This window comes from Rhineura floridana, chromosome 2 (genome assembly GCF_030035675.1).
Source record: "Rhineura floridana isolate rRhiFlo1 chromosome 2, rRhiFlo1.hap2, whole genome shotgun sequence".
Taxonomy (NCBI): Eukaryota; Metazoa; Chordata; class Lepidosauria; order Squamata; family Rhineuridae; genus Rhineura; species Rhineura floridana.
This window is the reverse complement of record NC_084481.1, coordinates 218504278-218532045: the sequence shown is the minus strand read 5'-3', so window position 1 is coordinate 218532045 and position 27768 is coordinate 218504278. Positions and strand designations below refer to the sequence as shown.

The 27768-nt window shown below is 43.1% G+C and overlaps 1 protein-coding gene, 1 long non-coding RNA gene and 1 other non-coding gene across 5 annotated transcripts; all 3 read right to left on the bottom strand.

Annotated features, from left to right (window-relative positions):
• Positions 1–6933: 6933 nt before the first annotated feature.
• On the bottom strand, positions 6934–20446 carry EIF5 (eukaryotic translation initiation factor 5). Of its 3 annotated transcripts, XM_061612236.1 has the most exons (12): positions 20338–20446; positions 19844–20118; positions 17481–17760; positions 17270–17351; positions 16603–16775; positions 15064–15175; positions 14060–14202; positions 13727–13885; positions 9663–9824; positions 8940–9104; positions 7758–7895; positions 6934–7324 (listed from the first exon to the last, which is right to left on the bottom strand). In XM_061612236.1, exons 3-12 carry the CDS (start codon positions 17550–17552, stop codon positions 7232–7234), a joined length of 1299 nt encoding a protein of 432 aa, XP_061468220.1. In that variant the 5' UTR covers positions 17553–17760; positions 19844–20118; positions 20338–20446; the 3' UTR covers positions 6934–7231. The 3 variants fall into 3 exon arrangements, with proteins under 3 accessions (XP_061468220.1, XP_061468222.1, XP_061468221.1); XM_061612238.1 differs by lacking the exons at positions 19844–20118; positions 20338–20446 and adding an exon at positions 19405–19427; XM_061612237.1 differs by lacking the exons at positions 19844–20118; positions 20338–20446 and adding an exon at positions 18867–18988.
• On the bottom strand, positions 14751–14872 carry LOC133378650 (small nucleolar RNA SNORA28). Its single transcript, XR_009761083.1, has one exon. It is a non-coding gene; the product is annotated as a small nucleolar RNA SNORA28 (small nucleolar RNA).
• A 692-nt stretch (positions 20447–21138) lies between the features above and the next one.
• LOC133377701 (uncharacterized) lies at positions 21139–23741 on the bottom strand. Its single transcript, XR_009760778.1, has 3 exons — positions 23573–23741; positions 22874–22925; positions 21139–21234 (listed from the first exon to the last, which is right to left on the bottom strand). It is a non-coding gene; the product is annotated as an uncharacterized LOC133377701 (long non-coding RNA).
• Between the last annotated feature and the right edge of the window lie 4027 nt (positions 23742–27768).

The following is a 27768-nucleotide window of genomic DNA, read 5'->3' as shown; positions in this document are numbered from 1 at the left end:
GATTTGCGTTATCACCCTTTTAGGATTCAAACTGCACATGACACTCAAAGTGTGTTTGAATCCAGTGACTGGGATTCTCCTTTCCTCTCTTTTTTGACATACAGGATCGTGTGTGTGTGTGTGCACCCGCCATAGTGAGTGCCATTTTTCTGCTGAAAATCACCCTCCAAGCTGCTATTTCCCAGCATTAGCAGCTACAAGGTGGTGGTGTGAATTTCAGCAGGAAAATGGCATGGCTGGAAGTGTTTAATCCCCACCTCAACTCTGCTCTGGATCCCTCCTACAGCTACTGTTAGCAATGTAGTTCTGTGTTGCATACAGAAGGTCCCCAGATCAATCCCAGGCATCCCCAGTTAAAAAGATCCTGGAGGACCCTGTGATGTTCCTATATTAATGTATATATGGTAAGTGTTGTTGTTTAGAAGATACATGGTAAGTGGAGTGAAAGAGGAGGGGGAGTGAATGGGCAGTAGAATGCTAGATGATTGGCTGAGTGTTTAAAATGGCTGAACGTATAAAAGGAAGAGTGAGAGTGGAATCTGGGGGGAGAAGAGAAAGAGTGGGTTGCTTGGTGGGGTTTGAGAGAGTTGTTTGCCAGGAGAGAGTGGAGGAGGGGGGTGGAGTTCGGATTAGTATTGAGTAAAACCATATGCTTATGTGCCTTAAGAAGAAATCTTGTTAATCTTGTTAGCTTTGTTATCTTTAATAAATACTTAATTTGGTTTACCAAAGGCCTGATCCTTGGCTGGGGTTTCACAGACCAGAAGGGAGGGTAAGGTAATGACCAAGGCTGAAGGGGAACTGTAACAAATGGTGGCAGCGGTGAAGAGAATAACAATACCAGTATTCAGAGTCTCTGGGAATACTAGTATTAGGACGTGACTGGTGGTTGCCTAGCAGGGGGATCTGTTGAGATCTGTGCTAGAGCGGGGAGAGAAAAAATAAAATAAAGGACAGTCCGGACTGGTGGAGTCCCTGGTGGTGCCTAGTGACAAGCAGTAGCCACGCGCAGGTAGGAACCTGACAGGGAGAGCCAGGAAAGGCTGTCACATGTGGTGGCAGTAGCGGTGGGATACGAACAACAGAGAATCCAGATACGAATACTAGAGAATCCAGAACAGTGGTGTGGCAAACAGAAATAACAAAACAAGATTTCTTGTGAAAGTGACTGGCAAAGAGTGTGTGGCAAAGAGTGAGTGAACTCAAACACCATGGCTGAATACATAAAAATGAAAAGAGAGGAGCTGGTGGAGAAGTGCATAACATTCAATTTACCTCACGAGGGTAAAGGGGTAGATGAATTGAGGGTAGCACTTATAGGATTTGCAACTGCCCAGCAAAAACAACCACAGAGAAGAGATCCCAGAAGGATACTTAAGCAATCCCGCTTATATAGAGTATTTGAGAGAGAAGTTGAGGATGGAAACTGAGAGAATGAGGATGGAAGCTGATGGGAAAGACAAGCAGAGGGAGTTGGAAGCTGAGAGATTGAGGAGGGAGGCTGATGAGAAAGAAAAGCAGCGGGTCTTTGAGGCTGAGGAAAAAGATAAACAGCGAGAGTTAGAAGCTGAGAGATTGAGGATGGAAGGTGCAGAGAAGGAAAAACAGAGGGAGTTGGAATTTGAGAGAATGAGAGTGGAGGCGGAATTACAGGTAGAAAAGTTAAAATTTGAAAGAGAGAAGTTTCATTCTGATGAGACAAGGAAAGACAGAGATGGAGCAAAAATAAAAATTACTCCAAAGGACTTTGCTGTCTATGAGCCTGGTCAAGATCCTCAAATTTACCTCAGCACCTTTGAAAAAGCAGCTCAGTTGTGGGGGCTACCTGAAGATAAATACATGCAGTATTTATCAAATCTGATCAAAGGGGAATTGGCTGAGGTATACCAATATTTCCCCTCAGACAGGCCCGTCACCTATGCTGAATTCAAAGAAGCAGTGTTTAAAAGATTCAGACTGGGGCCTGATTATTTTAGAAAGCTTTTCAGAAACTGCCAGATACAGACAGGGAGGTCTTTCGTGGAGCTGGGGGCAAAACTGATGGACATATTTGGGAAATGGCTGACAAGTGCAAAAGCTCAGTCTGTGGAGGAGGTGAAAAACCTCATGATATTGGATCAATTATACCATCAGTTACCACCAGAAATAAGGCTCCTGGTCAAAGACCGTTCCCCTACATCTGTGCAGGAGGCCACAGAGATGGCGGATCACTTCGCCTCCAACAGAACTGGCTGGGTGGGGAAAACATCAAGAGATTTTAAACCCAGACCATATAATGCTGGCAGAAGGGATGTGATACCACAGAGAGTGAGTCCTCCAGTAAAATCTGAAGGGCACAGGACACCCCAGAGTGGATCTGTGTACCCTAAAAGTGAGGAGAAATTATGCTACAAATGTGGTAGACCGGGGCACCTACGTTTTCAATGTGAGGTTGCCAACCCCATTAGTAATCCTGCTCAGACAAGGGCAGTGAAAACAGAGCCCAAGGCTTTAGAAACAGCGAAAAAGGTTCAGTTCTGCCAGATAAACTGGACAGAAGTAACAGACCTTGATTCAAGTCTGAGAGAGGAAGTGAGTGTACAAGGGGCAACTTATTGGGCATTGCTTGATACTGGTGCCGCTCAGACATTACTGAGGCCAGATTTAATAAAATCTGAGGTAATATTACCTCAGGAAACTGTGACTATCCAAGGAGTGAGGGGTCAACCAGAAAGTTTGCCTGTGGCCCTGGTGGAAATGACTTGGAGAGGCCGAGAGGGCCGATATAAAGTAGGCATTAATGCCCAGCAACAAGAACCAGTAATACTGGGAAGAGATGTAATGGGAGCCCAAGGAAAGATATATGTAGTGACCAGACAGCAAATTGGCAGAGAAAAGAAGCCATATTAAGGGGGGCTGAAACAAACAGGGTGGAATCTGTTAACCAGCCTCAGGTCACCATAGCAACCACTAGCAGGCCTGCTGAAGGAGACAAACTGTATCAGCTGATCTCTGGAGAAGAGGCAGAGCAATTCAGGGAAGAGCTGCATAAAGATATCAGTTTGAATCAAATAAAGGAACAAGCTCTGACCCAACAGATTCCTTTCACTGACAAACTGAGGAATCAAGTTGTGTGTGAGAATGGGATTTTATATAGACTGTGGATGCCTGCTGAGAGAAAGGATGAATGTGAACCAGTGAAACAAATGATGGAAGTGGTGAAAGAGAATCTCAGTCAAGCTCAGCAGAAGCAAAGTTACTGGTATGACAGAACAGCCAGGGAACGTGTGTATGATGTGGGAGATATGGTTATGGCGTTCATACCCAGGAAACATGACAAATTACAGGCTAACTGGGAAGGACCATATACCATCAGAGAAAGGCTTGACAGTGACGTATGTAATCACCACAGACCAATTAAACAAAAGCAAAGTGGTTCATGTAAATATGTTGAAGCCTTACCATACCAGGGATGCACAGGTGTTGCAAGTTACCTTATTCCCTGAGGGAAGTGGGCCTGAACTTCCAGATTTGGTACAGGAAAGCAAAGACAAAGGAGGGGTAGATCAAGTGGAATGGTCAGAGGAGGTGAAGGAGGAAGTAAAAGAAGAGATTCTGAGAGTTTTGAAAACCTATAGGAATCTCTTTAGCAACAAACCTGGCCGAACCAGTATAGTTATACATTCCATTGATACTGGAGATCATGCCCCAATCAGATCTGTTCCGTACTGTGTGAATGGGAAAGTTTTGAATGAGATCAAAAAGGAGGTGGAAGATATGCTGGAATTAGGAGTGATCAGGGAATCCATCAGTCCCTGGGCCTCAAGTATTGTCCTGGTTCCGAAAAAAGATGGAACGACAAGGTTTTGCATTGATTATCGGCTAATCAATAAAATTACTGTCCCAGATGCGTATCCTATGCCTAGGGTAGACGCAATGTTAGAGTTATTGGGGGCAGCAACCATTATCTCTACACTAGATCTCTGTAAAGGATTTTAGCAAATGGAACTAGACGAGCAATCCAGAGCCAAAACTGCCTTCAGTACACCAGATGGGTTATATGAGTTTGTGACCTTACCCATGGGACTAAGAAACTCACCAAGTTCATTTCAGAGGCTAATCAATACTGTGTTGCGAGGCATGTCAGATTTTGCAGTGGCCTATATCGATGACGTGGCCATTTTTAGCAAGTTGGTGCCTGAGCATGTCCAACACCTGACAATAGTATTGGAGGCCTTAAGAAAAGCAGGCCTCACAATAAAAGCTAAGAAATGCCAGTTTGGACTAAAGGAAGTATTCTATTTAGGACATAAGGTGGGCAGTGGGAAAATCACCCCCTTATGGAGCAAGGTGGAGGCAATACAAGCGTGGCCGATCCCCTTAACCAAAAAACAAGTAAGGGCATTTCTGGGTGTGGCTGGATTTTATAGGAAGTTTGTGAGAAATTTTGGGGAAATAACAACCCCCTTGCATGAATTAACAAAGAAGAAGTGTTCTGAGCGTGTGGTATGGATGGATGAATGTCAGAAGGCTTTTGATCTACTGAAGCAAGCCTTGTGCCAAGGACCCATATTAATAGCACCAGACTATGAGAAACCATTAATCGTGGCTACAGATGCGTCGGACCTGGCGCTGGGAGTCGTCTTGCTACAGGAGAGAGAAGGCACCAGACATCCAGTGGCGTACCTGAGTCGCAAGCTGACGCCGAGGGAGAAAAACTATTCGTCGGTCCAGAAGGAGTGCCTAGCGGTCGTGTGGGGACTGAACAAGTTGCGCCCATACGTGTGGGGACGAAGATTCACAGTGACTACGGATCATCGGGCCTTGTTATGGTTGCAGACTATGAAAAACCATAACACTATGCTGCAGAGGTGGTCCTGGGCCCTACAGGGTTGCTTGACAACAAAGATTCAGCTTTCAATATTATGCATGTAACTCCTTGTAGTAAACTGAGAACCATGAAGGTCCTAGTTGACAATCCATTCTTTCATCTGTGAGCACAAGTTAGCAATCTCCCATATCTCAATACCTGCCACTGTACTATAAAGTTCCTGAATAATGCAGTGCATCCAATGGTAGTACCAAGTGAGCCCTGCCAGCAAAGGCTTATGGGACTTCCCCCTCCCCCTCAAATCTGTTCTTGGGGTTAAACCCAACCCTGCAGAGCAGATACGGAGTGGGCGTAGGTAGAGATGGGGGAAAGTCTCATTTTGCAAGTGGAAATCCTTGTGCTGTGGGGGATGCGTTAGTTCAACACCAGCCACAGGAATTTTCATATAAAAGCTGGTATTTTATTTACTTTGATTAAACTAGTAAATTGCAGTGGAAATTCTTTAGGATAGTAATTGTATATTAGCCTTGTCACAAGAACATTTAGGACAAAGCTGTTGGGTCTCCAGATGGGTTTTTCATAGCACAATCCTGTACCTGTCTATTCAACTAGTTGGCTCCAAATTTAGTGAGATGTACTTCTAGGTGTACACAGGATTGGAGCTGGAACCTGATACTTTTAGTATGTAAAATCTATTGTCACTGAATATTTTGCAGTTCTCGAGTTTATAAAGGCAAAATGGCACCTACACAAAAATTGTGCATGAAGGCGACACTTTTCATGTACATATCAGAGGTTGGTCTGGAAACTGTAGCTGGTGCACAATGCAACAGCATGACTGCTAACTGTGGCAGGGTATCACCATGTCATGCTGAAAGAATTGTACTGACAGGCGAAGTTCAAAGTGCTGGTTTTGGTGTACTAAGCCCTACACACCTTGGGAGATGGATACCTGAATGATCATCTTACTCCTTACATACCCAGTTGATCACTGAGCTCTGCAGGCAAGGGCAAGGGGTCTGCTTTACACAACACAAGAAGCAGACCTTTAGTGTTGTGGCACCTACCCTTTGGAATTCTCTTCTTTAATATATTAGGCAGGTTGTTTCAGCACCTACTAAAGACCTTCCTCTTTCAACAAGCCATTTAAGCAGAGACCTTATCCCAGTTTGCATCTGTTTTGGAAACTGCTTTTTAAGGTATTTAAATATCTTTTTAAAAAGGTATTTTTAAAATGTTTTAGGATGTTTTGTTTGAAGTTTTTCAAGTTTTTTTTAGTGTTTTGTTTGCTGCCCTGGGCTCCTTCTAGAAAGGTGGGATAGAAGTTTATGCAGACTTGTTTCACTTACAAGGAATTTCCCCAGAAGTCAATCTTCTATAGCTGGAAGAGGTCTGGCACCTGTATATCCCAAGTTAGCAAACTCTTCTGGGGTGGAGCAAAACATGAAAGTCTCGAGTGTGCAGCAGTAGCAGTTGCTACGCATTTTTTTTCCAGTCTCATCTCTGCCAGGAGACCCACCATTCTCCCTTTGTTAGGAAATTCTTTATTCACTTTTTAAAAAATTGAGTAACAGGTTAGAACCAAATGGATGTGGAAGTAGAGTTAAAGACCTGATTGAGTTTATATAGACTCCCCCCCCCCATAATTTCCTTGGCTCAAATACTTTTGAGAATGCAACAGCAACTTGTAAGTGAATGACAGGTATTACAAGTTACGTACACTGGACCAAAATGTAAGACAGACATCTGTTCCTTAAGATACAAACGATCAGGGAGAAGAATCTTTGGTCACATTTTTGCTTAACACCTCATTAATTAGAAAAATCTTCACCTCATTAACTAGAAAATCTTCACATACAAGGGTTTAATAACTGCTGTTAGTATGGCATGAGGGAAAGGCTGCCCAAGGGTCAGGCATGGTGGCAAAATAGTACAGTACTCCCCACGTTTGGCAACAATTCATTTACGTGAGGAAGCAGAGACATTCAGAGAAGCTGTGCTGGTGGAGACTAGACACACCCCATGACCACGGCAAGCCAGATTAGGCCTTATCAAGAGTCCCATTCTAGATTGTTTCTTTGCCATATTAGTCTGTCAGAAAGTACCAGGAACATGTAATGATGGAAGATTCCAAAACCAAATCCTTTATTTTCACAACTGTATAAATGTGCTCCAAGTATTTATGTCCAAGACAAAGTTTAAAAGAAACATGCTTGTGCAAACTTTGATCAGTTTGCTGGTGTATTAACTCCTCTCATCGGTTAAGCTTAGTTACAATACCAATCATGGTAAGATACATTTGAGTTCAAGAAATGTAGCACGATTGCTTAGCTATTGTATCTTGTGCACGCATGTTGCACTTCTGGCAAGAGATGCTGAGAGAGGTATGCACTGTAACACTGGAAACTAGATTGATCCACTTTAAATAGCATCAATATCAATGTCATCTTCCTTGTTGTTTGCAGGCTTCACAGTTTCAACTTTAGGTACACTGGCTGTCTTGGAGTACACCACCTGCAAGAATAGGCAGGTTTCGTTAATGCAATGAAGTCTCACAGGCTTGAGGTATTTTTAATGTAGATGATTACTACAGCAAATATGCCTGTATAGGAGTAAGAAATCCCATGTTTCAAATTAATTTCTATGCTCTCTTTATTTACACAGTGCTGTACCTCTACAATGGTACTACCATGCATTTCACTGGTGCTGCACTTCTGAAGTTTTGCCACCACTCTGGTAGTATAACCCAATATTCACAATTCCAATTTATGCAAATACTTACTCTTTTTTGTTAAACTAAGCTGCCATATTCCAGATGGTTTTTGAGAATCTAGGACTTCAAAAGTAGGCGTCCGTAGGTTAGGGCTATAGATTTTTTTTTTTAAAAAAACAACTAAGCTTTTAACACATGCAAACAACTCCTTTAGATAATCACCATTAGTCTTACCTCAATATTTTCATCCTCATCCTCCTCTTCCTCATTACCAGATGACTCCTCTTCAGCTTCTTTCAGCCATTTAATGAAGGGCTCTGCTTTGACACGAATTTCTTTGGCAAGCTCTTTAGAGACGTATTTCTTTGAGGCCTGTAAGAGATGACTGACTTAAGTTAGTAGTCAATCCAGGTAATATGTCATCAGTTTGATAACTTTAGATTAGATTGCACAACTATGCAGAGTTGTTTCCCCACCACAATGTTTAATACACAACTGGTCCCATTTAACATATTCAAGTCTAGGTTCATCTGCGATTCAGAAGTAGAAGTTGCATAAATACTTAAAAAAACAGGGGGAAAGAGTATAAAAAGGTATTTTCCAACATTAGTTTAATTTTTAGAAAGTTGCCCAACGAATTTGAAGTTTGCTCTCTGTGTGTATTTTTTAAGGGTATTTTATGCTGGCAGCTCTGCCCTTTTGGATATAGACCTTCCTTGCTTTGTTTGCAGGTTTAACTTTGAATCTGGGTATTTTCTCTCACCAGATCTCTGGAGAGCGGGGATGCACTGGCTGGCCCTGACCTTTCTCCCATTTCCCTCGATTTATTGTTGGAAAAATGTTTGTTCAGGGAACATCAACAAGTTCAGCAGACTCCCTTCTGTAGATATGGAGGAGTGGAACCAGCCAGTTTCTCTCTGCTCTCTCCTCATACAATTCTAACCCCATGAGGGGGAATTCAAAATCTGAATAAGGTGCATATGTTTATAAACTCTACAGCACTACCTCAGAACAATCCTAACACTTCTAAGGAAAAACTACTGCCTTGGAACATGCACTGCAGAACACAGCCTGCTTCCTACAAGCCACAGAATGCCACCTACATTTTCATTTGTTAGCTGCTCACCACATCTTTCTCTCACACATACCCCATCCCCTAGGGCAAGGGAGGGTCCTACCTATGTTCTTCCACCTACACCCCCTTTTCAGAATACAATCTCCTACTACCCTTCTTAAACTTGCTAGAGTATTGATAAGCCTTCCTTGATAAAAAAAATTATTGGATATTAAGCTCATAGTTCCACTAAGAAGCAAAACTCCTGCAGCGCAGTCACAGTATTCACAGGCCATAATCTCCATGGAAAGAACAGGCATGGATTATGTGAAAGATTTATCTTGCTATGTACTAATACTGACCTTTTCCGCCCAGCTCAGAATGACCTCTTCTTCCAGAAGATCCGCATCATACATTTCCTTCAGGATATGTGGAATTTTAGAAATCAGCTGAGACTGATGCATGGCTACCACACACTCCAAGCCATGAAGGAGGTATCTTTGAGCTTTCTTGTTGTTGTGGCAGAACTATGAGATGAATGGAGATGGATTAGGAAACAGAAATTAATTTGTGTAAACCAGCCTTATTAACCATTCATCCGATTGGCAAAGGCAACGAAGAATTCAACTAAGGCAAATAAATGAGCTGCAAGAGGGTCAGGAATCACTCCGGTCTCTGGCATCCCACTTGATTTTTATATTGTGGTAGAGGATGTTGCTTTACCTTCTCTGCACCCAGTGATGCAACTCAGCAGGGACTTTGTCTCCTGTGTCCAGCAGAAAGACTAACCAGGCTGGTGTTGTATGCCTTCTCTACCAGTCCACTGTGTTAGCTTTACCCACTTGCTCCTATAAGAGGGGCTGCCACAGGCTCCATGCATTTTCTGCCAGCCACCACTTACAAGTAAAGATTTTTGGAAGATAGGAGCTTTTTGGAACTAATTTACAGGAGCAGTGGAAATGCCAGACAAACATCAATACAAATAGATCAGCTATCGAAACAGAATACAGCTTGCAGATACATAGCTGGTTTTTCCCCCACCTCACCATGTTTTAGTCATTTGATAAATGACTGGTAGAACTCACACGCAAGAAATGCCGCCTGTACTTCTTTATCTGTTCTCTTATCTTATCATCAAAGAGGACTTCAGTCAATACTAGGGGACCCATAGCTTTGACATCCAGTCTTTCTGCTTCTGCCACAATATCTTTATCAGAAGTCTCTATGACACCTTCTTCCTTCTTTTTCTGAAAACAGAAAGCAGTTTTGCTTAAAATCAAACACTACTATACTTGCAACCATACTGTCTATGTATGCACTTAGGCTACCAAATTATTTAATAGTTAAACATAAGAACAACATAAGAAGAGCCTGCTGGATCAGGCCAGTGGCCCATCTAGTCCAGCATCCTGTTCTCACAGTGGCCAACCAGGTGCCTGGGGGAAGCCCGCAAGCAGGACCCGAGTGCAAGAACACTCTCCCCTCCTGAGGCTTCCGGCAACTGGTTTTCAGAAGCATGCTGCCTCTGACTAGGGTGGCACAGCACAGCCATCACGGCTAGTAGCCATTGATAGCCCTGTCCTCCATGAATTTGTCTAATCTTCTTTTAAAGCCATCCAAGCTGGTGGCCATTACTGCATCTTGTGGGAGCAAATTCCATAGTTTAACTATGCGCTGAGTAAAGAAGTACTTCCTTTTGTCTGTCCTGAATCTTCCAACATTCAGCTTCTTTGAATGTCCACGAGTTCTAGTATTATGAGAGAGGGAGAAGAACTTTTCTCTATCCACTTTCTCAATGCCATGCATAATTTTATACACTTCTATCATGTCTCCTCTGACCCGCCTTTTCTCTAAACTAAAAAGCCCCAAATGCTGCAACCTTTCCTCGTAAGGGAGTCGCTCCATCCCCTTGATCATTCTGGTTGCCCTCTTCTGAACGTTTTCTAAATCTGTAATATCATTTTTGAGATGAGGCGACCAGAACTGTACACAGTATTCCAAATGCAGCTGCACCATAGATTTATACAGCGGCATTATGAACATAAGAACATAAGAAGAGCCTGCTGGATCAGGCCAGTGGCCATCTAGTCCAGCATCCTGTTCTCACAGTGGCCAACCAGGGGCCTGGGGGAAGCCCGCAAGCAGGACCCGAGTGCAAGAACACTCTCCCCTCCTGAGGCTTCCGGCAACTGGTTTTCAGAAGCATGCTGCCTCTGACTAGGGTGGCACAGCACAGCCATCACGGCTAGTAGCCATTGATAGCCCTGTCCTCCATGAATTTGTCTAATCTTCTTTTAAAGCCATCCAAGCTGGTGGCCATTACTGCATCTTGTGGGAGCAAATTCCATAGTTTAACTATGCGCTGAGTAAAGAAGTACTTCCTTTTGTCTGTCCTGAATCTTCCAACATTCAGCTTCTTTGAATGTCCACGAGTTCTAGTATTATGAGAGAGGGAGAAGAACTTTTCTCTATCCACTTTCTCAATGCCATGCATAATTTTATACACTTCTATCATGTCTCCTCTGACCCGCCTTTTCTCTAAACTAAAAAGCCCCAAATGCTGCAACCTTTCCTCGTAAGGGAGTCGCTCCATCCCCTTGATCATTCTGGTTGCCCTCTTCTGAACGTTTTCTAAATCTGTAATATCATTTTTGAGATGAGGCGACCAGAACTGTACACAGTATTCCAAATGCAGCTGCACCATAGATTTATACAACGGCATTATGAACATAAGAACATAAGAAGAGCCTGCTGGATCAGGCCAGTGGCCATCTAGTCCAGCATCCTGTTCTCACAGTGGCCAACCAGGGGCCTGGGGGAAGCCCGCAAGCAGGACCCGAGTGCAAGAACACTCTCCCTTCCTGAGGCTTCCGGCAACTGGTTTTCAGAAGCATGCTGCCTCGTGACTAGGGTGGCACAGCACAGCCATCACGGCTAGTAGCCATTGATAGCCCTGTCCTCCATGAATTTGTCTAATCTTCTTTTAAAGCCGTCCAAGCTGGTGGCCATTACTGCATCTTGTGGGAGCAAATTCCATAGTTTAACTATGCGCTGAGTAAAGAAGTACTTCCTTTTGTCTGTCCTGAATCTTCCAACAATCTTCCAATTATGATATTGGCTGCTTTATTTTCAATACCTTTCCTAATTATCCCTAGCATGGAATTTGCCTTTTTCACAGCTGCCACACACTGGGTCGACATTTTCATCATGCTGTCCACTACAACCCTGAGGTCTCTCTCCTGGTCGGTCACCGCCAGTTCAGACCCCATGACCGTATATGTGAAATTCAGATTTTTTGCTCCAATATACATAATTTTACACTTGTTTATATTGAATTGCATTTGCCATTTTTCCGCCCATTCACTCAGTTTGGAGAGGTCTTTTTGGAGCTCTTCGCAATCCCTTTTTGTTTTAACAACCCTGAACAATTTAGCGTCGTCAGCAAACTTGGCCACTTCACTGCTCACTCCTAATTCTAGGTCATTAATGAACAAGTTGAAAAGTACAGGTCCCAATACCGATCCTTGAGGGACTCCACTTTCTACAGCCCTCCATTGGGAGAACTGTCCGTTGATTCCTACTCTCTGCTTTCTGCTTCTTAAGCAATTCCTTATCCACAAGAGGACCTCTCCTCTTATTCCATGACTGCTAAGCTTCCTCAGAAGCCTTTGGTGAGGTACCTTGTCAAACGCTTTTTGAAAGTCTAAGTACACTATGTCCACTGGATCACCTCTATCTATATGCTTGTTGACACTCTCAAAGAATTCTAATAGGTTACTGAGACAGGACTTTCCCTTGCAGAAGCCATGCTGGCTCTGCTTCAACAAGACTTGTTCTTCTATGTGCTTAGTTAATCTAGCTTTAATAATACTTCCTACCAGTTTTCCAGGGACAGAAGTTAAGCTAACTGGCCTGTAATTTCCGGGATCCCCTCTGGATCCCTTTTTGAAGATTGGCGTTACATTTGCCAATTTCCAGTCCTCAGGCACGGAGGAGGACCCGAGGGACAAGTTACATATTTTAGTTAGCAGATCAGCAATTTCACTTCTGAGTTCTTTGAGAACTCTCGGGTGGATGCCATCCGGGCCCGGTGATTTGTCAGTTTTTATATTGTCCATTAAGCCTAGAACCTCCTCTCTCGTTACCACTATTTGTCTCAGTTCCTCAGAATCCCTTCCTGCAAATGTTAGTTCAGGTTCAGGGATCTGCCCTATATCTTCCACTGTGAAGACAGATGCAAAGAATTCATTTAGCTTCTCTGCAATCTCCTTATCGTTCTTTAGTACACCTTGGACTCCCTTATCATCCAAGGGTCCACTCGCCTCCCTAGATGGTCTCCTGCTTTGAATGTATTGATAGAATTTTTTGTTGTTGGTTTTTATGTTCTTAGCAATGTGCTCCTCAAATTCTTTTTTAGCATCCCTTATTGTCTTCTTGCATTTCTTTTGCCAGAGTTTGTGTTCTTTTTTATTTTCTTCATTCGGACAAGACTTCCATTTTCTGAAGACTTTTTGCCTCTAAGAGCTTCCTTGACTTTGCTCGTTAACCATGCTGGCATCTTCTTGGCCCTGGCGGTACCTTCTCTGAACTGCGGTATGCACTCCAGTTGAGCTTCTAATATAGTGTTTTTAAACAACTTCCAAGCATTTTCCAGTGATGTGACCCTCTGGACTTTGTTTTTCAGCTTTCTTTTTACCAATCCCCTCATTTTTGTGAAGTTTCCTCTTTTGAAGTCAAATGTGACCGTGTTGGATTTTCTTGGCAATTGGCCAGTTACATGTATGTTTAATTTAATAGCACTGTGGTCACTGCTCCCAATTGGTTCAACAACACTTACATCTCGCACCAGGTCCCGGTCCCCACTGAGGATTAAGTCCAGGGTTGCCGTCCCTCTGGCCGGTTCCATGACCAACTGGTCTAGGGAATAGTCATTTAGAAAATCTAGAAACTTTGCTTCTTTGTCATGACTGGAACACATATGCGGCCAGTCTATGTCCGGGTAGTTGAAGTCACCCATTACTACCACATTTCCTAGTTTGGATGCTTCCTCAGTTCTAGTATGAGCTTAAGCCATTTCAATCTGCAAATTACATGAAGTGAGGGGGAATTTGGGAAGTTTTGATAGGAGCACACTAATATGTTTCTTTACCTTAACAAAGTCAAATAGTATATTAACTCTTTCTTCAACAGTCCTTTCTAGGTCATCAGTGAGTGTGAGAACTTTTGCATGATCACTGATTTCATCCATTCTGCGCCTTTGGGCTTCTTCAGTTGTGTCTTCACCCCAGTCATCATCATCATCTTCATCCTGAAGAGCAAGGATGGTTAATGAACCAGGTGAGAATATTAATGCACTAGCAAGAACCATTTTGATACACCAATTCTACACACACACTTCACTTATAAGAAAGTAATGGCTTCAGATAGCAATGTTCTGACCAAGACATTTCTCACTCATTCAGATTTGACCATGTCTGCTTACCACATTTGGAGGACTAAGTTCTTCTGGTGGTCCTGACTGTGGCGATGATGTCTCAGTAGTAGACACAGAACCATTCTCTTTATCTTTGCCCTTTCTATTCTTCTTGTCTTTCTCTTTCTTGCCTGTACCAGTCTCACTGCTCTCTGCAAACATTAACAAATCTCCATTCAACAGCTGCTTTCAAACCTTTGTCTGATGTTTTGCGTATGATGTTTTGCTAACTTTCAGTATCAGTCACAGCTAGCCAACACTTCTAATTATAGTTTAAAAGGTTTTACTTCACTGTTTTGGGGTGGGAATGATCTCTGTTTCAAATGAATCAGATTCTGACAAGACCGTTAAGCCACGTTTTAGGGTAGTAGTTCAAGAGAAAGCTAAGACTGTAAGGCTGTCTTTAGAATGGACACACAGCAAACATTTGACTTTCTGAGAGTCAGACACCAAAAGAAACTTCGACAAAATCAACTCCAAGTGAACATAAAGAGGGTGCTACTGCTAATCATGTGTCTTACACCATAAGATGCAGCATAGCCTGAAATGTTGGCAATGCTTGGCCAGCATTTTGTAGTTACAAGTGGAAGTACTTTCAGAAGCACTCTCAGTGGCAATACTGCTAAACTAGAAGGCAGTCGTCTCATATGGACTACAGCATACCAAGCATTTCCTCATGAAGAATACTAGCGATGAAAAGGATGTTAGAGTCTATATAACAGATGACCTCACCTAGAGACCACTGGAATAGGTCAGACTATGCTTTCTATAGCAAGCTTAAATTGAGGCAGACAACTAGTTATCTGCCACAGAGTGTTGCTTGCATTAAATAGCTTTGAAGCACCGTTTCCCACCAACATAATTTAGCAACGGTTACATTGTATCAATTCAAATTCTCTCTCTGCAGCTTAAAAGGTTCCAGTCAGTCTGGCATCTGTTCTAAGTAGAAAATGTTTCCATTTGCTCTTTTTGTACAGGCCAGTACCAAAACCAGCAAAAATGCATTCACTTACCAGGTGGGTTTTTGAGGATGAACGTGCAGAGTTTATGGTTTGTGTCAAGCATGCCTCGATAGCCGCAGGCTTTGCAAGAGTTACCAATAGTTTGTTTCTTAGGATTGACATGCTGTAAATGAAGAGAAGTAGATTTAATTCCACCTTCTTAATTATCTCAATACAAAAGGCTAAGTAAGATGAAATTTAATTGCTACTTATAAGCTAGGAGCAGCTAACCTTTTTTGGTTCAAGGGCCACAAAGCAAGATGGCCATACCTCCATGCCAATGGCAGGTATGGCCAATGGCCACATAACACACACTCATTGAAGAGGGCATACACACAAGCAAAGAGATACATGCACTCAGGAAGTGAGGGGAGTGTTCCAGCATATCCGCTTTACAGCAGTAGAAAAAGAGGAGGGAAATTAATTCAAAGGTCATCCTTCCTTGCAAAAGAGCTTCACCTCCCTTTGGTGTGGCACCATTACAAGGGTCTTTGAGTTCAGGAAGGGATACTTCTTTTTCCGAAGCCCTAAGACCTTCTCAGAATGGTGCCACACCAGAGGCCCCTCTGCAAGGCAAGGCAGAGATGCCAAGTTTTCTAAGGACTGATGCTTGCCCCCACCCCAAGCAGGCAATACCTCAGCAGAAGAGTTATTTTTAGGTTTAAAGAACTGAAGGAAGAGCAGCTGTGTTACACTGATGGTAGCCAGTGAATCTTGTATACTAGTCTTCTCTGAGGTGGTGCCTTGTAGATGTCTGGGGCTACAAGTTCCATCACTGGCCACACTGGCTATGGCTGGTGAGGGATAATGGGAATTTTAGTCCAAAACATCGGGAGACCACATTGGGGAAGCCTGAAGCATCTGCTTTCAAGTTCAAGTACCGACTTCCACACTGCAGCCCCAAATGGTCTGAGACAGAAATTAATGAGGCAGACGAAGAGCCCATCAGACACTACACAAACTATCCCCTTCTCACACAGCAAACTAACACCAATTACATTGTGGAAAGGATTCCAGTGACTTATGATTTTCTAGGTGTGATTTATATTCTTAAGAGACAAAATCTTGACATTGTGAACTTGATACTAGACTTTGGGATTATAATAGTTAACTACTTAATTTATAGGAACTGTGCTGTCAGTTTAAAATTCAAGATGGACAGCCCAATCCCTATACTCAGACATCCCAGTGAGTTCATCAAGACTTCTAGCTGTCAAAGTATAGGATTGTAGATTCAATTATGTAACTTCAAATACTGTGTTCCCTGGTACAAGTACAGGAGCAAAAAGTATTGCCAGGAAAGCTATCTTACAACTGAAGTCCAAGCTCAGCTATTGTTTATATCCTGGCTTTCTTTAATGGAAGAACTTACAGCAGTGCACATGGGGTTTTCAGGCAGCCTCCTATCCTGACACCAACTAGACACAGAACTGTTCAATGTCAACCAGATTGCTGCACCACATGCCTTCAGGCAGTGCCTTGGGAATTATATTATACATTGTAAGGAAACAATTGCGTATAGAACTTAACATTCTTAAAAGCAATACCTACCAGATCAGTTTCAGGATTCTCACACTCAGGACAGAGAACAAATTTTTTAATGAACCCATCCAACATGTCTTGTAGCTTATTCGCCTCATGAGATCCATTGACAATGTAACGGTCATTCTTAACATCAAACTGGGTCTGCGCTCCCAGCTCACAACCAAAAAATTTGGTGGGATCTTTCAAGAGAAAAAAAAGTCATAAGGCTCTACCACATATCTCTTCCCATCCCAATTTATGTTCAAAACATTAACAAGTTATTGCTACATTAGAAACAGTAATTATTTTTACCCAGTGTCTTATTCTCAATCTTAAGACCAGTTTTAAAATTCCCTCACAATAGCAATACACTATGTAGCCTTTTAGCGGCACCACTTACTGACCATTGTCCACTATGTCAAGCCACAGAAATAGCTATTTCTTTTCTATCTTAGGGGTTACTACTGGTTTCATGAAGCAAAAAGACATGGCTGTGCATATAGGCCGATGCAGTGGCAGCAGCACAGCAATTGCCAATACATTTGGACCTCAGAGTTCAAAGGATGACCAATCAGAACATGGCCTGATTTTTCTGTACAAGCCAAATTTGCAGAGTAAAACAAAAGACATATGCACGTTTTTGTAGTATTAAGAGGAGGAAGCCTTAGAGGAAAAATGCTATGCATCAACTTACACGTAGGAGGCCGATTAAGCGCCTTTGCAACGTCAACCATGTTGACTATAACTGTCTTTATCCCATTTCCTTTGCCCTCAACCTAGGAAGAAAAGTTTGGTTAAACATACTTATTTAATCCAATTCAAGTGACAAATCTTAGGTTTCAGGAATTTTAAATAAGGTGAAATTCAAGCTAAGTCTTCAGAAGGTTAAATAGTGCAGCAACTACCTTGGCAATCAGACGGGGCATTTTGTACCGATAGAACTGATCTGAAACACTGCGGTTGACATTGACAGACATTTTGGCTTATTAGTAGCTTTATCAATAAGATGGAGAGATCTTTGATTGCAACTTTTTGGTATCTTCTGTCTGGAGAAGACGTGATGACATAAACGACTGCAAGAGTTCTCGGTCTCTGACATGAAAAATTTTTCGCCACTGAGCCTGTGAGGTTCTTGCTTGTATGCTATATTTCCCCAATACAGGTACCAATGGCTGCGCAACAGCTCTGCAAGGTTAAGAAAATAAGATTTAGTTTCAACAACACTTTTGGTCTTACATGCATAATATCCACAATAAATGCCAATAGATACTGCTTGAAAACCAGTTTTTGTAACTAGTTCAACTTTACTAACATGTCATTTGTTAACTTGTTCTATTCATCATCCCAGAATATTATTATGTGTGAACAAGAGGTTGATTTTTACTTTCTTAATCAGAGCAGCCACCTTTTGTGCCTTTAAACAATTACAAAGAACCACTTACTTTTTCTATATTAAGAACTATACAAGTTCTATAAAGAAAACCTCTACTTGATCATTAAGCAGCCTGATAAACAAGCCAGGTAAGATATTAAAACCAAAACCAAACATCTGCAGAAATAATGCAACACTGAATTATGCCTGCTTGTGTCCAGAGCACTGTGAACATGATATAACTATATGCCACTTATGTTGCAGACCAACTATTTCTGGACTTTGTAACAGTAACTGCTTGTCACATTTCACTGCATAGTTACTCTACAGCCATATAGCAAACTAACATTCAGACCTTGCACTAGTTAATATTAACACCTACCACTAGGTTTCAGTAAGAGAGCCATTCAAATGAAAAGACAACTAGGGTTGTAGCCAAATTCCTACCCAGTGCAGATCCATTGAAGTTAATGGACCTAATTTAGTCATGCCCAACAATTTCAATGGGTTTACTCTGAGTAGGACTAACATTAGATACAACCTGTACTATTGAAGTCTCTCTTAGCAAACTTTGGGAATGGAGGGGAGCCAATAGACCACACAAGACCACACACACAAAAAGCCTAGGGCCTTCCATGACTTAATCACAGACACTAAAACTTATGTGAACTATCTAATTACCCAATTCCCTCACCAAAATAGTTTTCTCCCCAAATCAGCCTAACACCAGCTGAGGCTGTTTCAAGCACGGAATTTTCCTATCCCATCCCAACTCCACCCACATGATCTAAACATGTCCCTGCAGCAGCAGAAATATCAACAGAGAAATAAGCATCTTGAAGTAAAAAAAAAATGGGGGAGGGGAAAAAAGCCTACTACTACGCACTTTGGGAAGAAGAAGAAAACACAATGTTTTTACCCGCTCGGGAGAAAAGCCATTCACACACAAGTCGGTCGCGTACAAGCGGCACTTCCTCTTTAAAAAAACCCACCTCCCCTTCGCCCCAGCGTCGGAATGACTCAGAACTGCAGCAATTAAGCACTGAGTCAGCCCCAAATACCAGGCGGCGGCGGCGGCGACGCCGTGCCGCGCAAGCGCTTCTCCTCTTCCCTCCCTCCCCCCCTCCTCCCGTCACTTTCTGAACCCCGGGGAACGCGAGCGACATCGAGACCGAGCAGCTCTCCGCCTCCTCGCGCTGCGGGTTTAGGAACTGCGCCACAGAGCGCGCACTCCCTCCACTTCCCCGCCCCCCCCATCGCGGGCGGTCCCTCCCCGCTGCCCCTCCCTTCGCCCAGCATCACGAGGAAGGAGGCGCGGAAGACCTGGCAGCCGCCATCTTGTGGAGTAGTCCGCGCCCGCGGGGGGTATAGAGACGCAAGCGCGCCAGAAGAGGAACAGCCACCACCGTCTTAAGTCCCCCTCCTCTTATCCCCCCACTTCAACACATAGCCCCCACCTTTCTAAAATCGCCCCCCCCAGGCTGAAGGCGTGTTGTTCGAGACGCGGGAGGGCCGCGGCATCTTCTCTCGCCGCCTCGCAACCCACCCCCGCATACCCCTCCCCCAACCCGCGGAGATAACGAGCAGGGGCTTTTGTGGTTTTTTTTAATGGCGCCGTATTAAGGCGCAGCCTCTGCCCCATTACTGGCACCCTCGTTGCCCAAAGCCCTTTCTTCTCCTCCCCCCTTCACTCCCTCATGAAGGCATCTGCGCGGTCTCCAGCCCCACGGTGCCTTTCGACTCCCACCCTCAGCAGCCCTCCTCGACGCCGATTCTCCCTCCTCCCGCCCCCCCCCACCGCGCCAATATTCCCGCAGGAGAAACGGGAGCCCCTCCCACCGCCACACAATTCCCCGTATGTCCAACCGTCGTCGTCCTTGTCTCCCTCACACTTACCGTTTTCGTCCAATACAGACATAAACCCAACGCTGCTCGCCCGGGGCTGCGACGAAGCCGAATTGGTGTGAGGAGAAACGATGGCAATGATGGGGTATCACCGAGCACCCGGACGTTGGGTTTTTTTTTTGTCCTTCCTTTTAATATGTATTTGTGTGTCTTATATCCGGTGATCGAGGGCGGAGGAGGCGGACGCCGCAACCGCCAGGAGAGGGGAGGGGGGTCCGAGCGTCCTGAGGCGGGCGGGAGCAGCGGGAGCAGCCGAGCCGGTTACTCTGCCGGGAGGGAAATACAATCAGCTGAGGCAGCATTGTTAGATTGGTGGCGGGGGCGCGCGCACGCGCAGGGGGCGGGGAGACGCGCGCGCACACAGCCGAAACCTGCCGCGGCGGTAGCATTAGGGTGTTTTTTTAAAAAAAAAGGGGGGGGAGAGAGAGAAAGAGAGCGCGAAAGGAGGGGGAGGGGCAGGGCTGTAATGGCCGCCGATGACTTACCTCTAGAATGTTCTCGCTCCGACTGAACGCCGTCGCCAAGGCTGGGATCAATCAGTCGCCGACGAGGCCACGCCTACCCCACCGCGGTATTGGATTAACTCCTGACTTGGGTTGGTTTCATTGGTTCAAGGCCCCTGTCAGTCATTGTGCCTGGTGACCTCCCCTTGTTCTCTCTCTTCACCCCCTTCCCCCACGGCCGCGCTGATAGAAGAACTACCAGCGCCCGAAAGGACATCGCGTTTACAAGGCAAGCGTGAGTCTCGCGAGAGTTCGGCTGGGGAAGAATGAGTCAGTTCCTGGAGGAGGGGGAAAGCATATCTTTTTTCCCTTGCTTCAACCTGTAGTGGGTGAATTTGCCACGATACAGGGTGAGAATTATTAAAGAGGAAACTCTTCAAATTCATCTCTCTACATCTTTTTATAGAGTGCCCCCTATTATTCTGTTGAGTTGTGATATAAAAAGAAATTTACAATGCATCAAAATAAGGCGTGATGGGCATCTTTCACCAGCTTCTCCTGCTGTATTAAAGAAACAGCCACCAGACCACATCTCCAGAAAATGTCTGTCTACTGTGTTTTTATCCTCAGATCACTTGAATGCATCACTGACATTTAAAAAAGGATATATCTGCATTTTTTAAAAGGAGCTTTATACAATGTAATTAATTTCTTTTAAGAGAGGTGGGGATATGGGCTTAGGTAGGCCCCCAGGCTCAGACCCATATAGAGCAGTGAATCCTGTCCAAAGTGACTTGCGTTCTGAGGAAAGCCAGAGGACAATGGTATATGTTTGAGAGCACTTACTTGGTTTGCACAGAAGGGGCCCAGGATCTCTTCTTAATCATCCCAGAGAGGACATGGAAAAATGGGCTCAAGTTTCAGGAAGCCAGATTTCAGCTGAACATCAGAAAAAACTTCCTGTTAGAGCGGTATGTCAGTGGAACGAACAACAGGGACGTGGTGGGCTCTCCAACACTGGAGGCATTCAAGAGACAGGTGGACAGGCACCTGTCGAAGATGCTTTAATTTGGATTCCTGCATTGAGCAAGGGAGTTGGACTCAATGGCATTATAAGCCACTTTCAACTCTATGATTCTGATTCCATGCATGGAGCATTGACAGGTCCTGTTGGATCTTAGGACAAAACTAAATCATACATTGCCAGATCTGTGGGATTAAACCCAAATCTGTCAAAATCACATAGGAATATTAGAGGCTGTTTTAAAGTTTTAATGTTTTACTAATTTTATATGTATTTTGTTAATTGTTCTGTGGTCCCAATGGGATGAAGGTAGGAATGGGCATAATTCTGTTTTACTCATTCTCTCATTTTCCTAGTCTTAATTTTGGATCTCTATATTTCTACATCAGTTTGCAATTTTTGTAAGTCCTCAAATTTCTCATCTCAGTGCAAATTTTTCTTAAACACATTTTTGTATGCAATTTTGCTTAATATACTCTTTTTGGAAAACATATTTTCCTAATTTTTTCTCTCTGATATAATGCTTTTTATATGCTATTTTCACAAAAATATGCATTTATATACACATTTTACGTTAGTATATACATTTTTGTACACATTACTTGTCTGGAGAACTGTATTGCAAAATTCAGAACAGTGTGGATTTCTAATTATGTAGATTCATTTCTATATGTGACCTGAATAAAATTTCTTCTCCATTCCTAGATGAAGGGCAGTTTTTTTAAAAAATAAATGAAACAAAATAGAAAGAGGGTGGTGTGGGGGTTGTATTTTAGCAGTAAAAGAGGCATGCAGATGAGGAATACAGAACATTGCAGGCACTTATTGCCTGTTTATTCCCTTACCGCTTTTTCCCAGCCATATTCACTTCCAGTGTCAGAGCTCCACTGAAATGTTTAAATACACCTTGATTCAAACACTAATCTGCTGTTGCAATTTGGCCTCCAGTGTTGCCCTGCGTGATGGACAGATCTGTCTGTTTCAGTTTCTCATTTTTCCAGTTAAATTGTTCTCTACATTTCTACAGCAATTTGCAAATCTAAAAAAATCCTCATGAAAATTCTCCAGCATTTTTCTCTGAATGAGCACATTTTTGTAGGCAGTTTTGACTAACATACACATTTTTGCAAACAATTTCTTGTCATATAATGCATTTTTGCATTTTTCCCCACTCACATTATTCATGGACTCCTGCTGGGAGGAAGGGAGCGATATAAATCAAATAACGAATAAATAATAAATAATTTTTATACACACTTTCCCCTAACAAATGCATTTTTGTAAACATTGGTTGGTGAACTGTATCACAAAATTCGAATAAGTGCAAATTTTGAAGGATGCTTGTGTTTTGGTTCTCACGTTATTTCAGAAAGTACGACTTTGATAGTTGGCTTGAAATGTGAATTGAATTTCTCACTCATCCCTAGGTTCCATACAAAATATAACAAGGCAAGGTATAGCATAAAAACATAATACTACACTAACACAAATAAAATCAATAACATAAAAACTGGTTGTTATTTTTCACATTCCTCAATTTTTCTTCCTGATTACCTGTGTTGATGCTGCCATTTCTTTTCACAGTTGCACTGAAAAGGAAAGGTGCCTAGAGGCATAAGGGAGACATAAGGGGAGCAACAGATGAGAGAGGTGCATTCTTGACACTAATCCATAGATAAGTTTTAGAATTCAGCTCTGAGAGCCAATATAAGATTTTTGCAAACCTCACGTAGAGCCCTAACCAAGAGACAAGGGCAGGGATTTGTTTCTTTTTCAAAAAAGCAAAAAACAATCTGCATTTGCTAATAACATTTAAATACTCACAAATCAATAGAGTTGTAAGACCTTCAAAAGAAGCAGGGCACTTTTAAAATTTTATTTGTAAATATTTTTATTGACTTCTCATAATAACTTGTCTTTTACATAGATATTCAAGAAATATAAAGGAGTAAGAGCAAATTAACAAAACCTCATCCATGCAGTGATTTACAGGAAAGTAGTTACATTTTTCAAATCTCATCTCAGATCACACAAAGGGAAGTATGCGTAATAAAGACCTATATAAAAAAAGGCAATTACAGTCACACATGTTGCCAGATATGCCAAGCCTGAATTTGAAGTACTAATGCAAGGGAACCATTTTCTTGTGGTTCCTGTGCCCTTGGTGTGCTATTTACTTATTCAGATTATAGGTTAGAGTATACCTTTTTCTCATGGCTCTGCTCATAACATAAGATGAGGCTCTACTCTCACCTGTATCCTGTGAGTAGATTATGTTGAGTTGTCCAAGGCCACCCACTAAATAGAAAACCTTTCTAGCCACAGCTACAGAACGGGTGGAGAAGTGATTTCTGCTGTGCTCTGCTTCAGTGGAGCTGAAAATCTAGAATGAGTAGAGAAGGGAGGATTGATGCGGTCTTCATTCTTATGGAACTTGTAAGAACATAAGAAAAACCTGCTGGATTAGGCCAATGACCCATCTGGTACAGCATCCTGTTTTCACAGTGGCCGACCTCATGCCCATGGGAAGCCTGCCAAGAAGCAGGAGCTGAGTGCTTCAGCACACTCCTCGTTTGTGATTCCCAGCAACTGGTATCCAGAGGCTTGCTGCCTCAAACAGGAGGTAGAACATAGCCATCGGGGTAGTAGCCATTGATAGGTTATCCTCCATGCATTTGGCTAATCTTTTTTAAAAAGCCACCCAAGCTGGTGGTAATCACTACTTGTGAGAGCTAATTCCATAGCCTATATCAGGAAAACCAGGAAGGCCCTAATTTTGGTTTATTTTTCCTTTTATAGTTAAGGCTGATCCAAATGCACGGCAACCCAAGAGGCCGTTGGTTAATAAGATCGAAGGGTTTCTCTTTTCTTGAAGGCTAGTATAGAGTCAGGCTATGAACATGGCTGTCTGTGGTGATGCACTGAATATGAAATAGGACTGCCTGATGAAAACAGCTGTGCAAATATTTGCCACTGCTAAAGAATAAATATGTGTTTTCTCTCTCTGAATGCAGCTTATAGACAAGAGACCCTCCTTTAGTGTGACTGCTGCTGCCCTAGATACACACCTCTTTTCAGTTTGGTAAACAGCCAGTATTTGAGGCAGCAGAAGACCAGCCTATCAAATATGCATGTGATACTGTTGAAATCAGGATAAAAAGAAATTCTCCTACGGGTGATCTGAAATGTGCCCTTGAAATATATGACAAGATTCTTCATGACATAGGTGGAGATTCTTGCAAGTCTCTTGAACCAAGTTCCTGAACAATTCCTTCTAAAAATAAGCAAGACCTGGGCACCGTTGCAAGGTAGAATAATCACTCTGAGGAGAGAGAAAAGTACAGCAAGAAATCTCTCTGCTAAGGGAGCTGCTGCACACAGCATGACATTTGCTGAGTGTCTCCGTGGATTTCATAATGCAACACTTCTGGTTAATCAATTACAGCTGGGGGAGGGGGATGCAGTCCTTCCAGTAGCCGTTTCATTGTAAGCAGTGCAGGAGCGTGGGGGGGGGATTGTAACGCTACCCTAAATTTGCCACTGCTTGACACAATGAGTAAGCATTCAAAAACAGGATTTAGCTGTGCTGGAGCATACAGTCAGCCTTCATTCTTCTACACCGTAATAAATGGGTATTAATTTAAAAGAGCCCTTTGAAAATGTTGACCCTGCTGTGTACTGTGCAGAGCACTGAATCAGTGAACTCAATAAAACCTGTCTGTGCACCTGAGCCTAGAACATGCATGCAAAGCAGACAATTACACAAGTAATTCTTGTGGCTCTAGCTTTTGGGGGGCCCTTGAGCAGGAACACCCTCAATGGCTTCCCCTGCCATTGTGGACACCTGCTGCTGTTCTTTTCAGTCTATCATCATCCCTACCACCTGCTTGCTTGCCAGGCAGAGCCAAAAGGCAGCTGCTTTTCTCCCTTACCACCACTGCAGTTGCTTGCTCATCCCACTGGGGCAGAGGGAGAGGCAGGTGAACACGCAGGTTGCAAGGGTGAAAAGGAGGAGCAGGTCTGATGTCAGCGGGTCCCTTGCTGGGGTGTGAACCCTCAGCAGGTGCCCAACTATGTAGACTCTTGATGCTGGCCTCGAAATGCTACAGTATCTTGATCAAAACAACATTTAAAAATACAGCTCATCTCCCAAAGCAAAATGCAAATTAGTTTAATTATACCAAGTCATATCCATTGGTCCATCTAGCTCAGTATTATCTACACTGATGTGAAGCACCTCATAAGGGTTTCAGGCAAGAATCTCTGCTGGCCCTACCTGGAGATGCCAGGGATTGAACTTGAGGAGCTTTTGCATGCAAGATCGATGCTTTACCACTGAGCTATAGACCTTCCCCTATATTATTCACTAATAGGCAAAAAAACCTTGCGGTTTTAAAGAACCTATATAGCTAACAGATACTTCTATCAAACTTTAAAAAGCAGGGAGCTTGGGCAGCTATAGTGAATGCACCAGGGGAGCAGGAGACCTGACCTCTCTGAGATATTGTACTGCCCTACAAATTTGTAAAAAATACAAACACAATTTGGGTTGGTCTTTCACAGTCCAATCCACTTTCTGTATAGGAGGAGGAGGGGGAGGGGAGGAGGAGGGGAGGGAGGGAGAGGAGGAGGGGAGGAGGAGGGGAGGGAGGGAGAGGAGGAGGGGGAGGGGAGGAGGAGGGGAGGGAGGGAGAGGAGGAGGGGAGGAGGGGGAGGGGAGGAGATTGGGGGGGTACTAGTCAGACAGAAAGCTCCTTTCCAAAAGGAAAACACTGTTAATAGTATTGTTATTTTTAGGGGTTTCCCCCACCTTTTTATTCTTTGTTGTTGTTGTTATGTGCCTTCAAGTCGATTACGACTTATGGCGACCTTATGAATCAGCGACCTCCAAGAGCATCTGTCATGAACCACCCTGCTCAGATCTTGTAAGTTCAGGTCTGTGGGTTCCTTTATCGAATCAATCCATCTCTTGTTTGGCCTTCCTCTTTTTCTACTCCCTGCTGTTTTCCCCAGCATGATTGTCTTTTCTAGTGAATCATGTCTTCTCGTGTTGTGTCCAAAGTATGATAACCTCAGTTTCATCATTTTAGCTTCTAGTGACAGTTGTGGTTTAATTTGTTCTAACACCCAATTATTTGTCTTTTTCGCAGTCCATGGTATGCGCAAAGCTCTCCTCCAGCACCACATTTCAAATGAGTTGATTTTTCTCTTATCCACCTTTTTCACTGTCCAACTTTCACATCCATACATAGAGATCGGGAATACCATGGTCTGATGATCCTGACTTTGGTGTTCAGTGATACATCTTTGCAATTGAGGACCTTTTCTAGTTCTCTCACAGCTGCCTTACCCAGTCCTAGCCTTCTTCTGATTTCTTGATTATTGTCTCCATTTTGGTTAATGACTGTGCCGAGGTATTGATAATCCTTGACAAATTCAATGTCCTCATTGTCAACTGTAAAGTTACATAAATCTTCTGTTGTCATTACTTTAGTCTTCTTGACGTTCAGCTGTAGTCCTGCTTTTGTGCTTTCCTCTTTAACTTTCATCAGCATTCGTTTCAAATCATTACTGGTTTCTACTAAGTGTATGGTATCGTCTGCATATCTTAAATTATTGATGTTTCTCTCTCCAATTTTCACACCTCCTTCATCTTGGTCCAATCCCGCTTTCCGTATGATATGTTCTGCGTACAGATTAAACAAATAGGATGATAAAATACAACCCTGTCTTACACCCTTTCCGATGGGGAACCAATCGTTTTCTCCATATTCTGTCCTTACAGTAGCCTCTTGTGCAGAGTATAGGTTGCACATCAGGACAATCAGATGCTGTGGCACCCCCATTTCTTTTAAAGCATTCCATAGTTTTTCATGATCTACACAGTCAAAGGCTTTGCTGTAGTCTATAAAGCACAGGGTGATTTTCTTCTGAAATTCCTTGCTCCGTTCCATTATCGAACATATGTTTGCGATATGATCTCTGGTGCCTCTTCCCTTTCTAAATCCAGCTTGGATGTCTGGCATTTCTTGCTCCATATATGGTAAGAGCCTTTGTTGTAGAATCTTGAGCATTACTTTACTTGCATGGGATATTAAGGCAATAGTTCGGTAATTACTGCATTCTCTGGGATCCCCTTTCTTTGGAAGTGGGATATATATGGAACACTTCCAGTCTGTGGGCCATTGTTTAGTTTTCCATATTTCTTGACAATTTTTTGTCAAAATTTGGACAGATTCAGTCTCAGTAGCTTATAGCAACTCTATTGGTATGCCGTCTATTCCTGGTGATTTGTTTCTTCCAAGAATTTTAAGAGCAGCTTTCACCTCACACTCTAAAATTTCTGGTTCTTCATCATATGGTTCCTCTGTGAATGAATCTGTCATCCTGGCATCTCTTTTATAGAGTTCTTCAGTGTATTGCTTCCATCTTCCTTTTATTTCATCTCA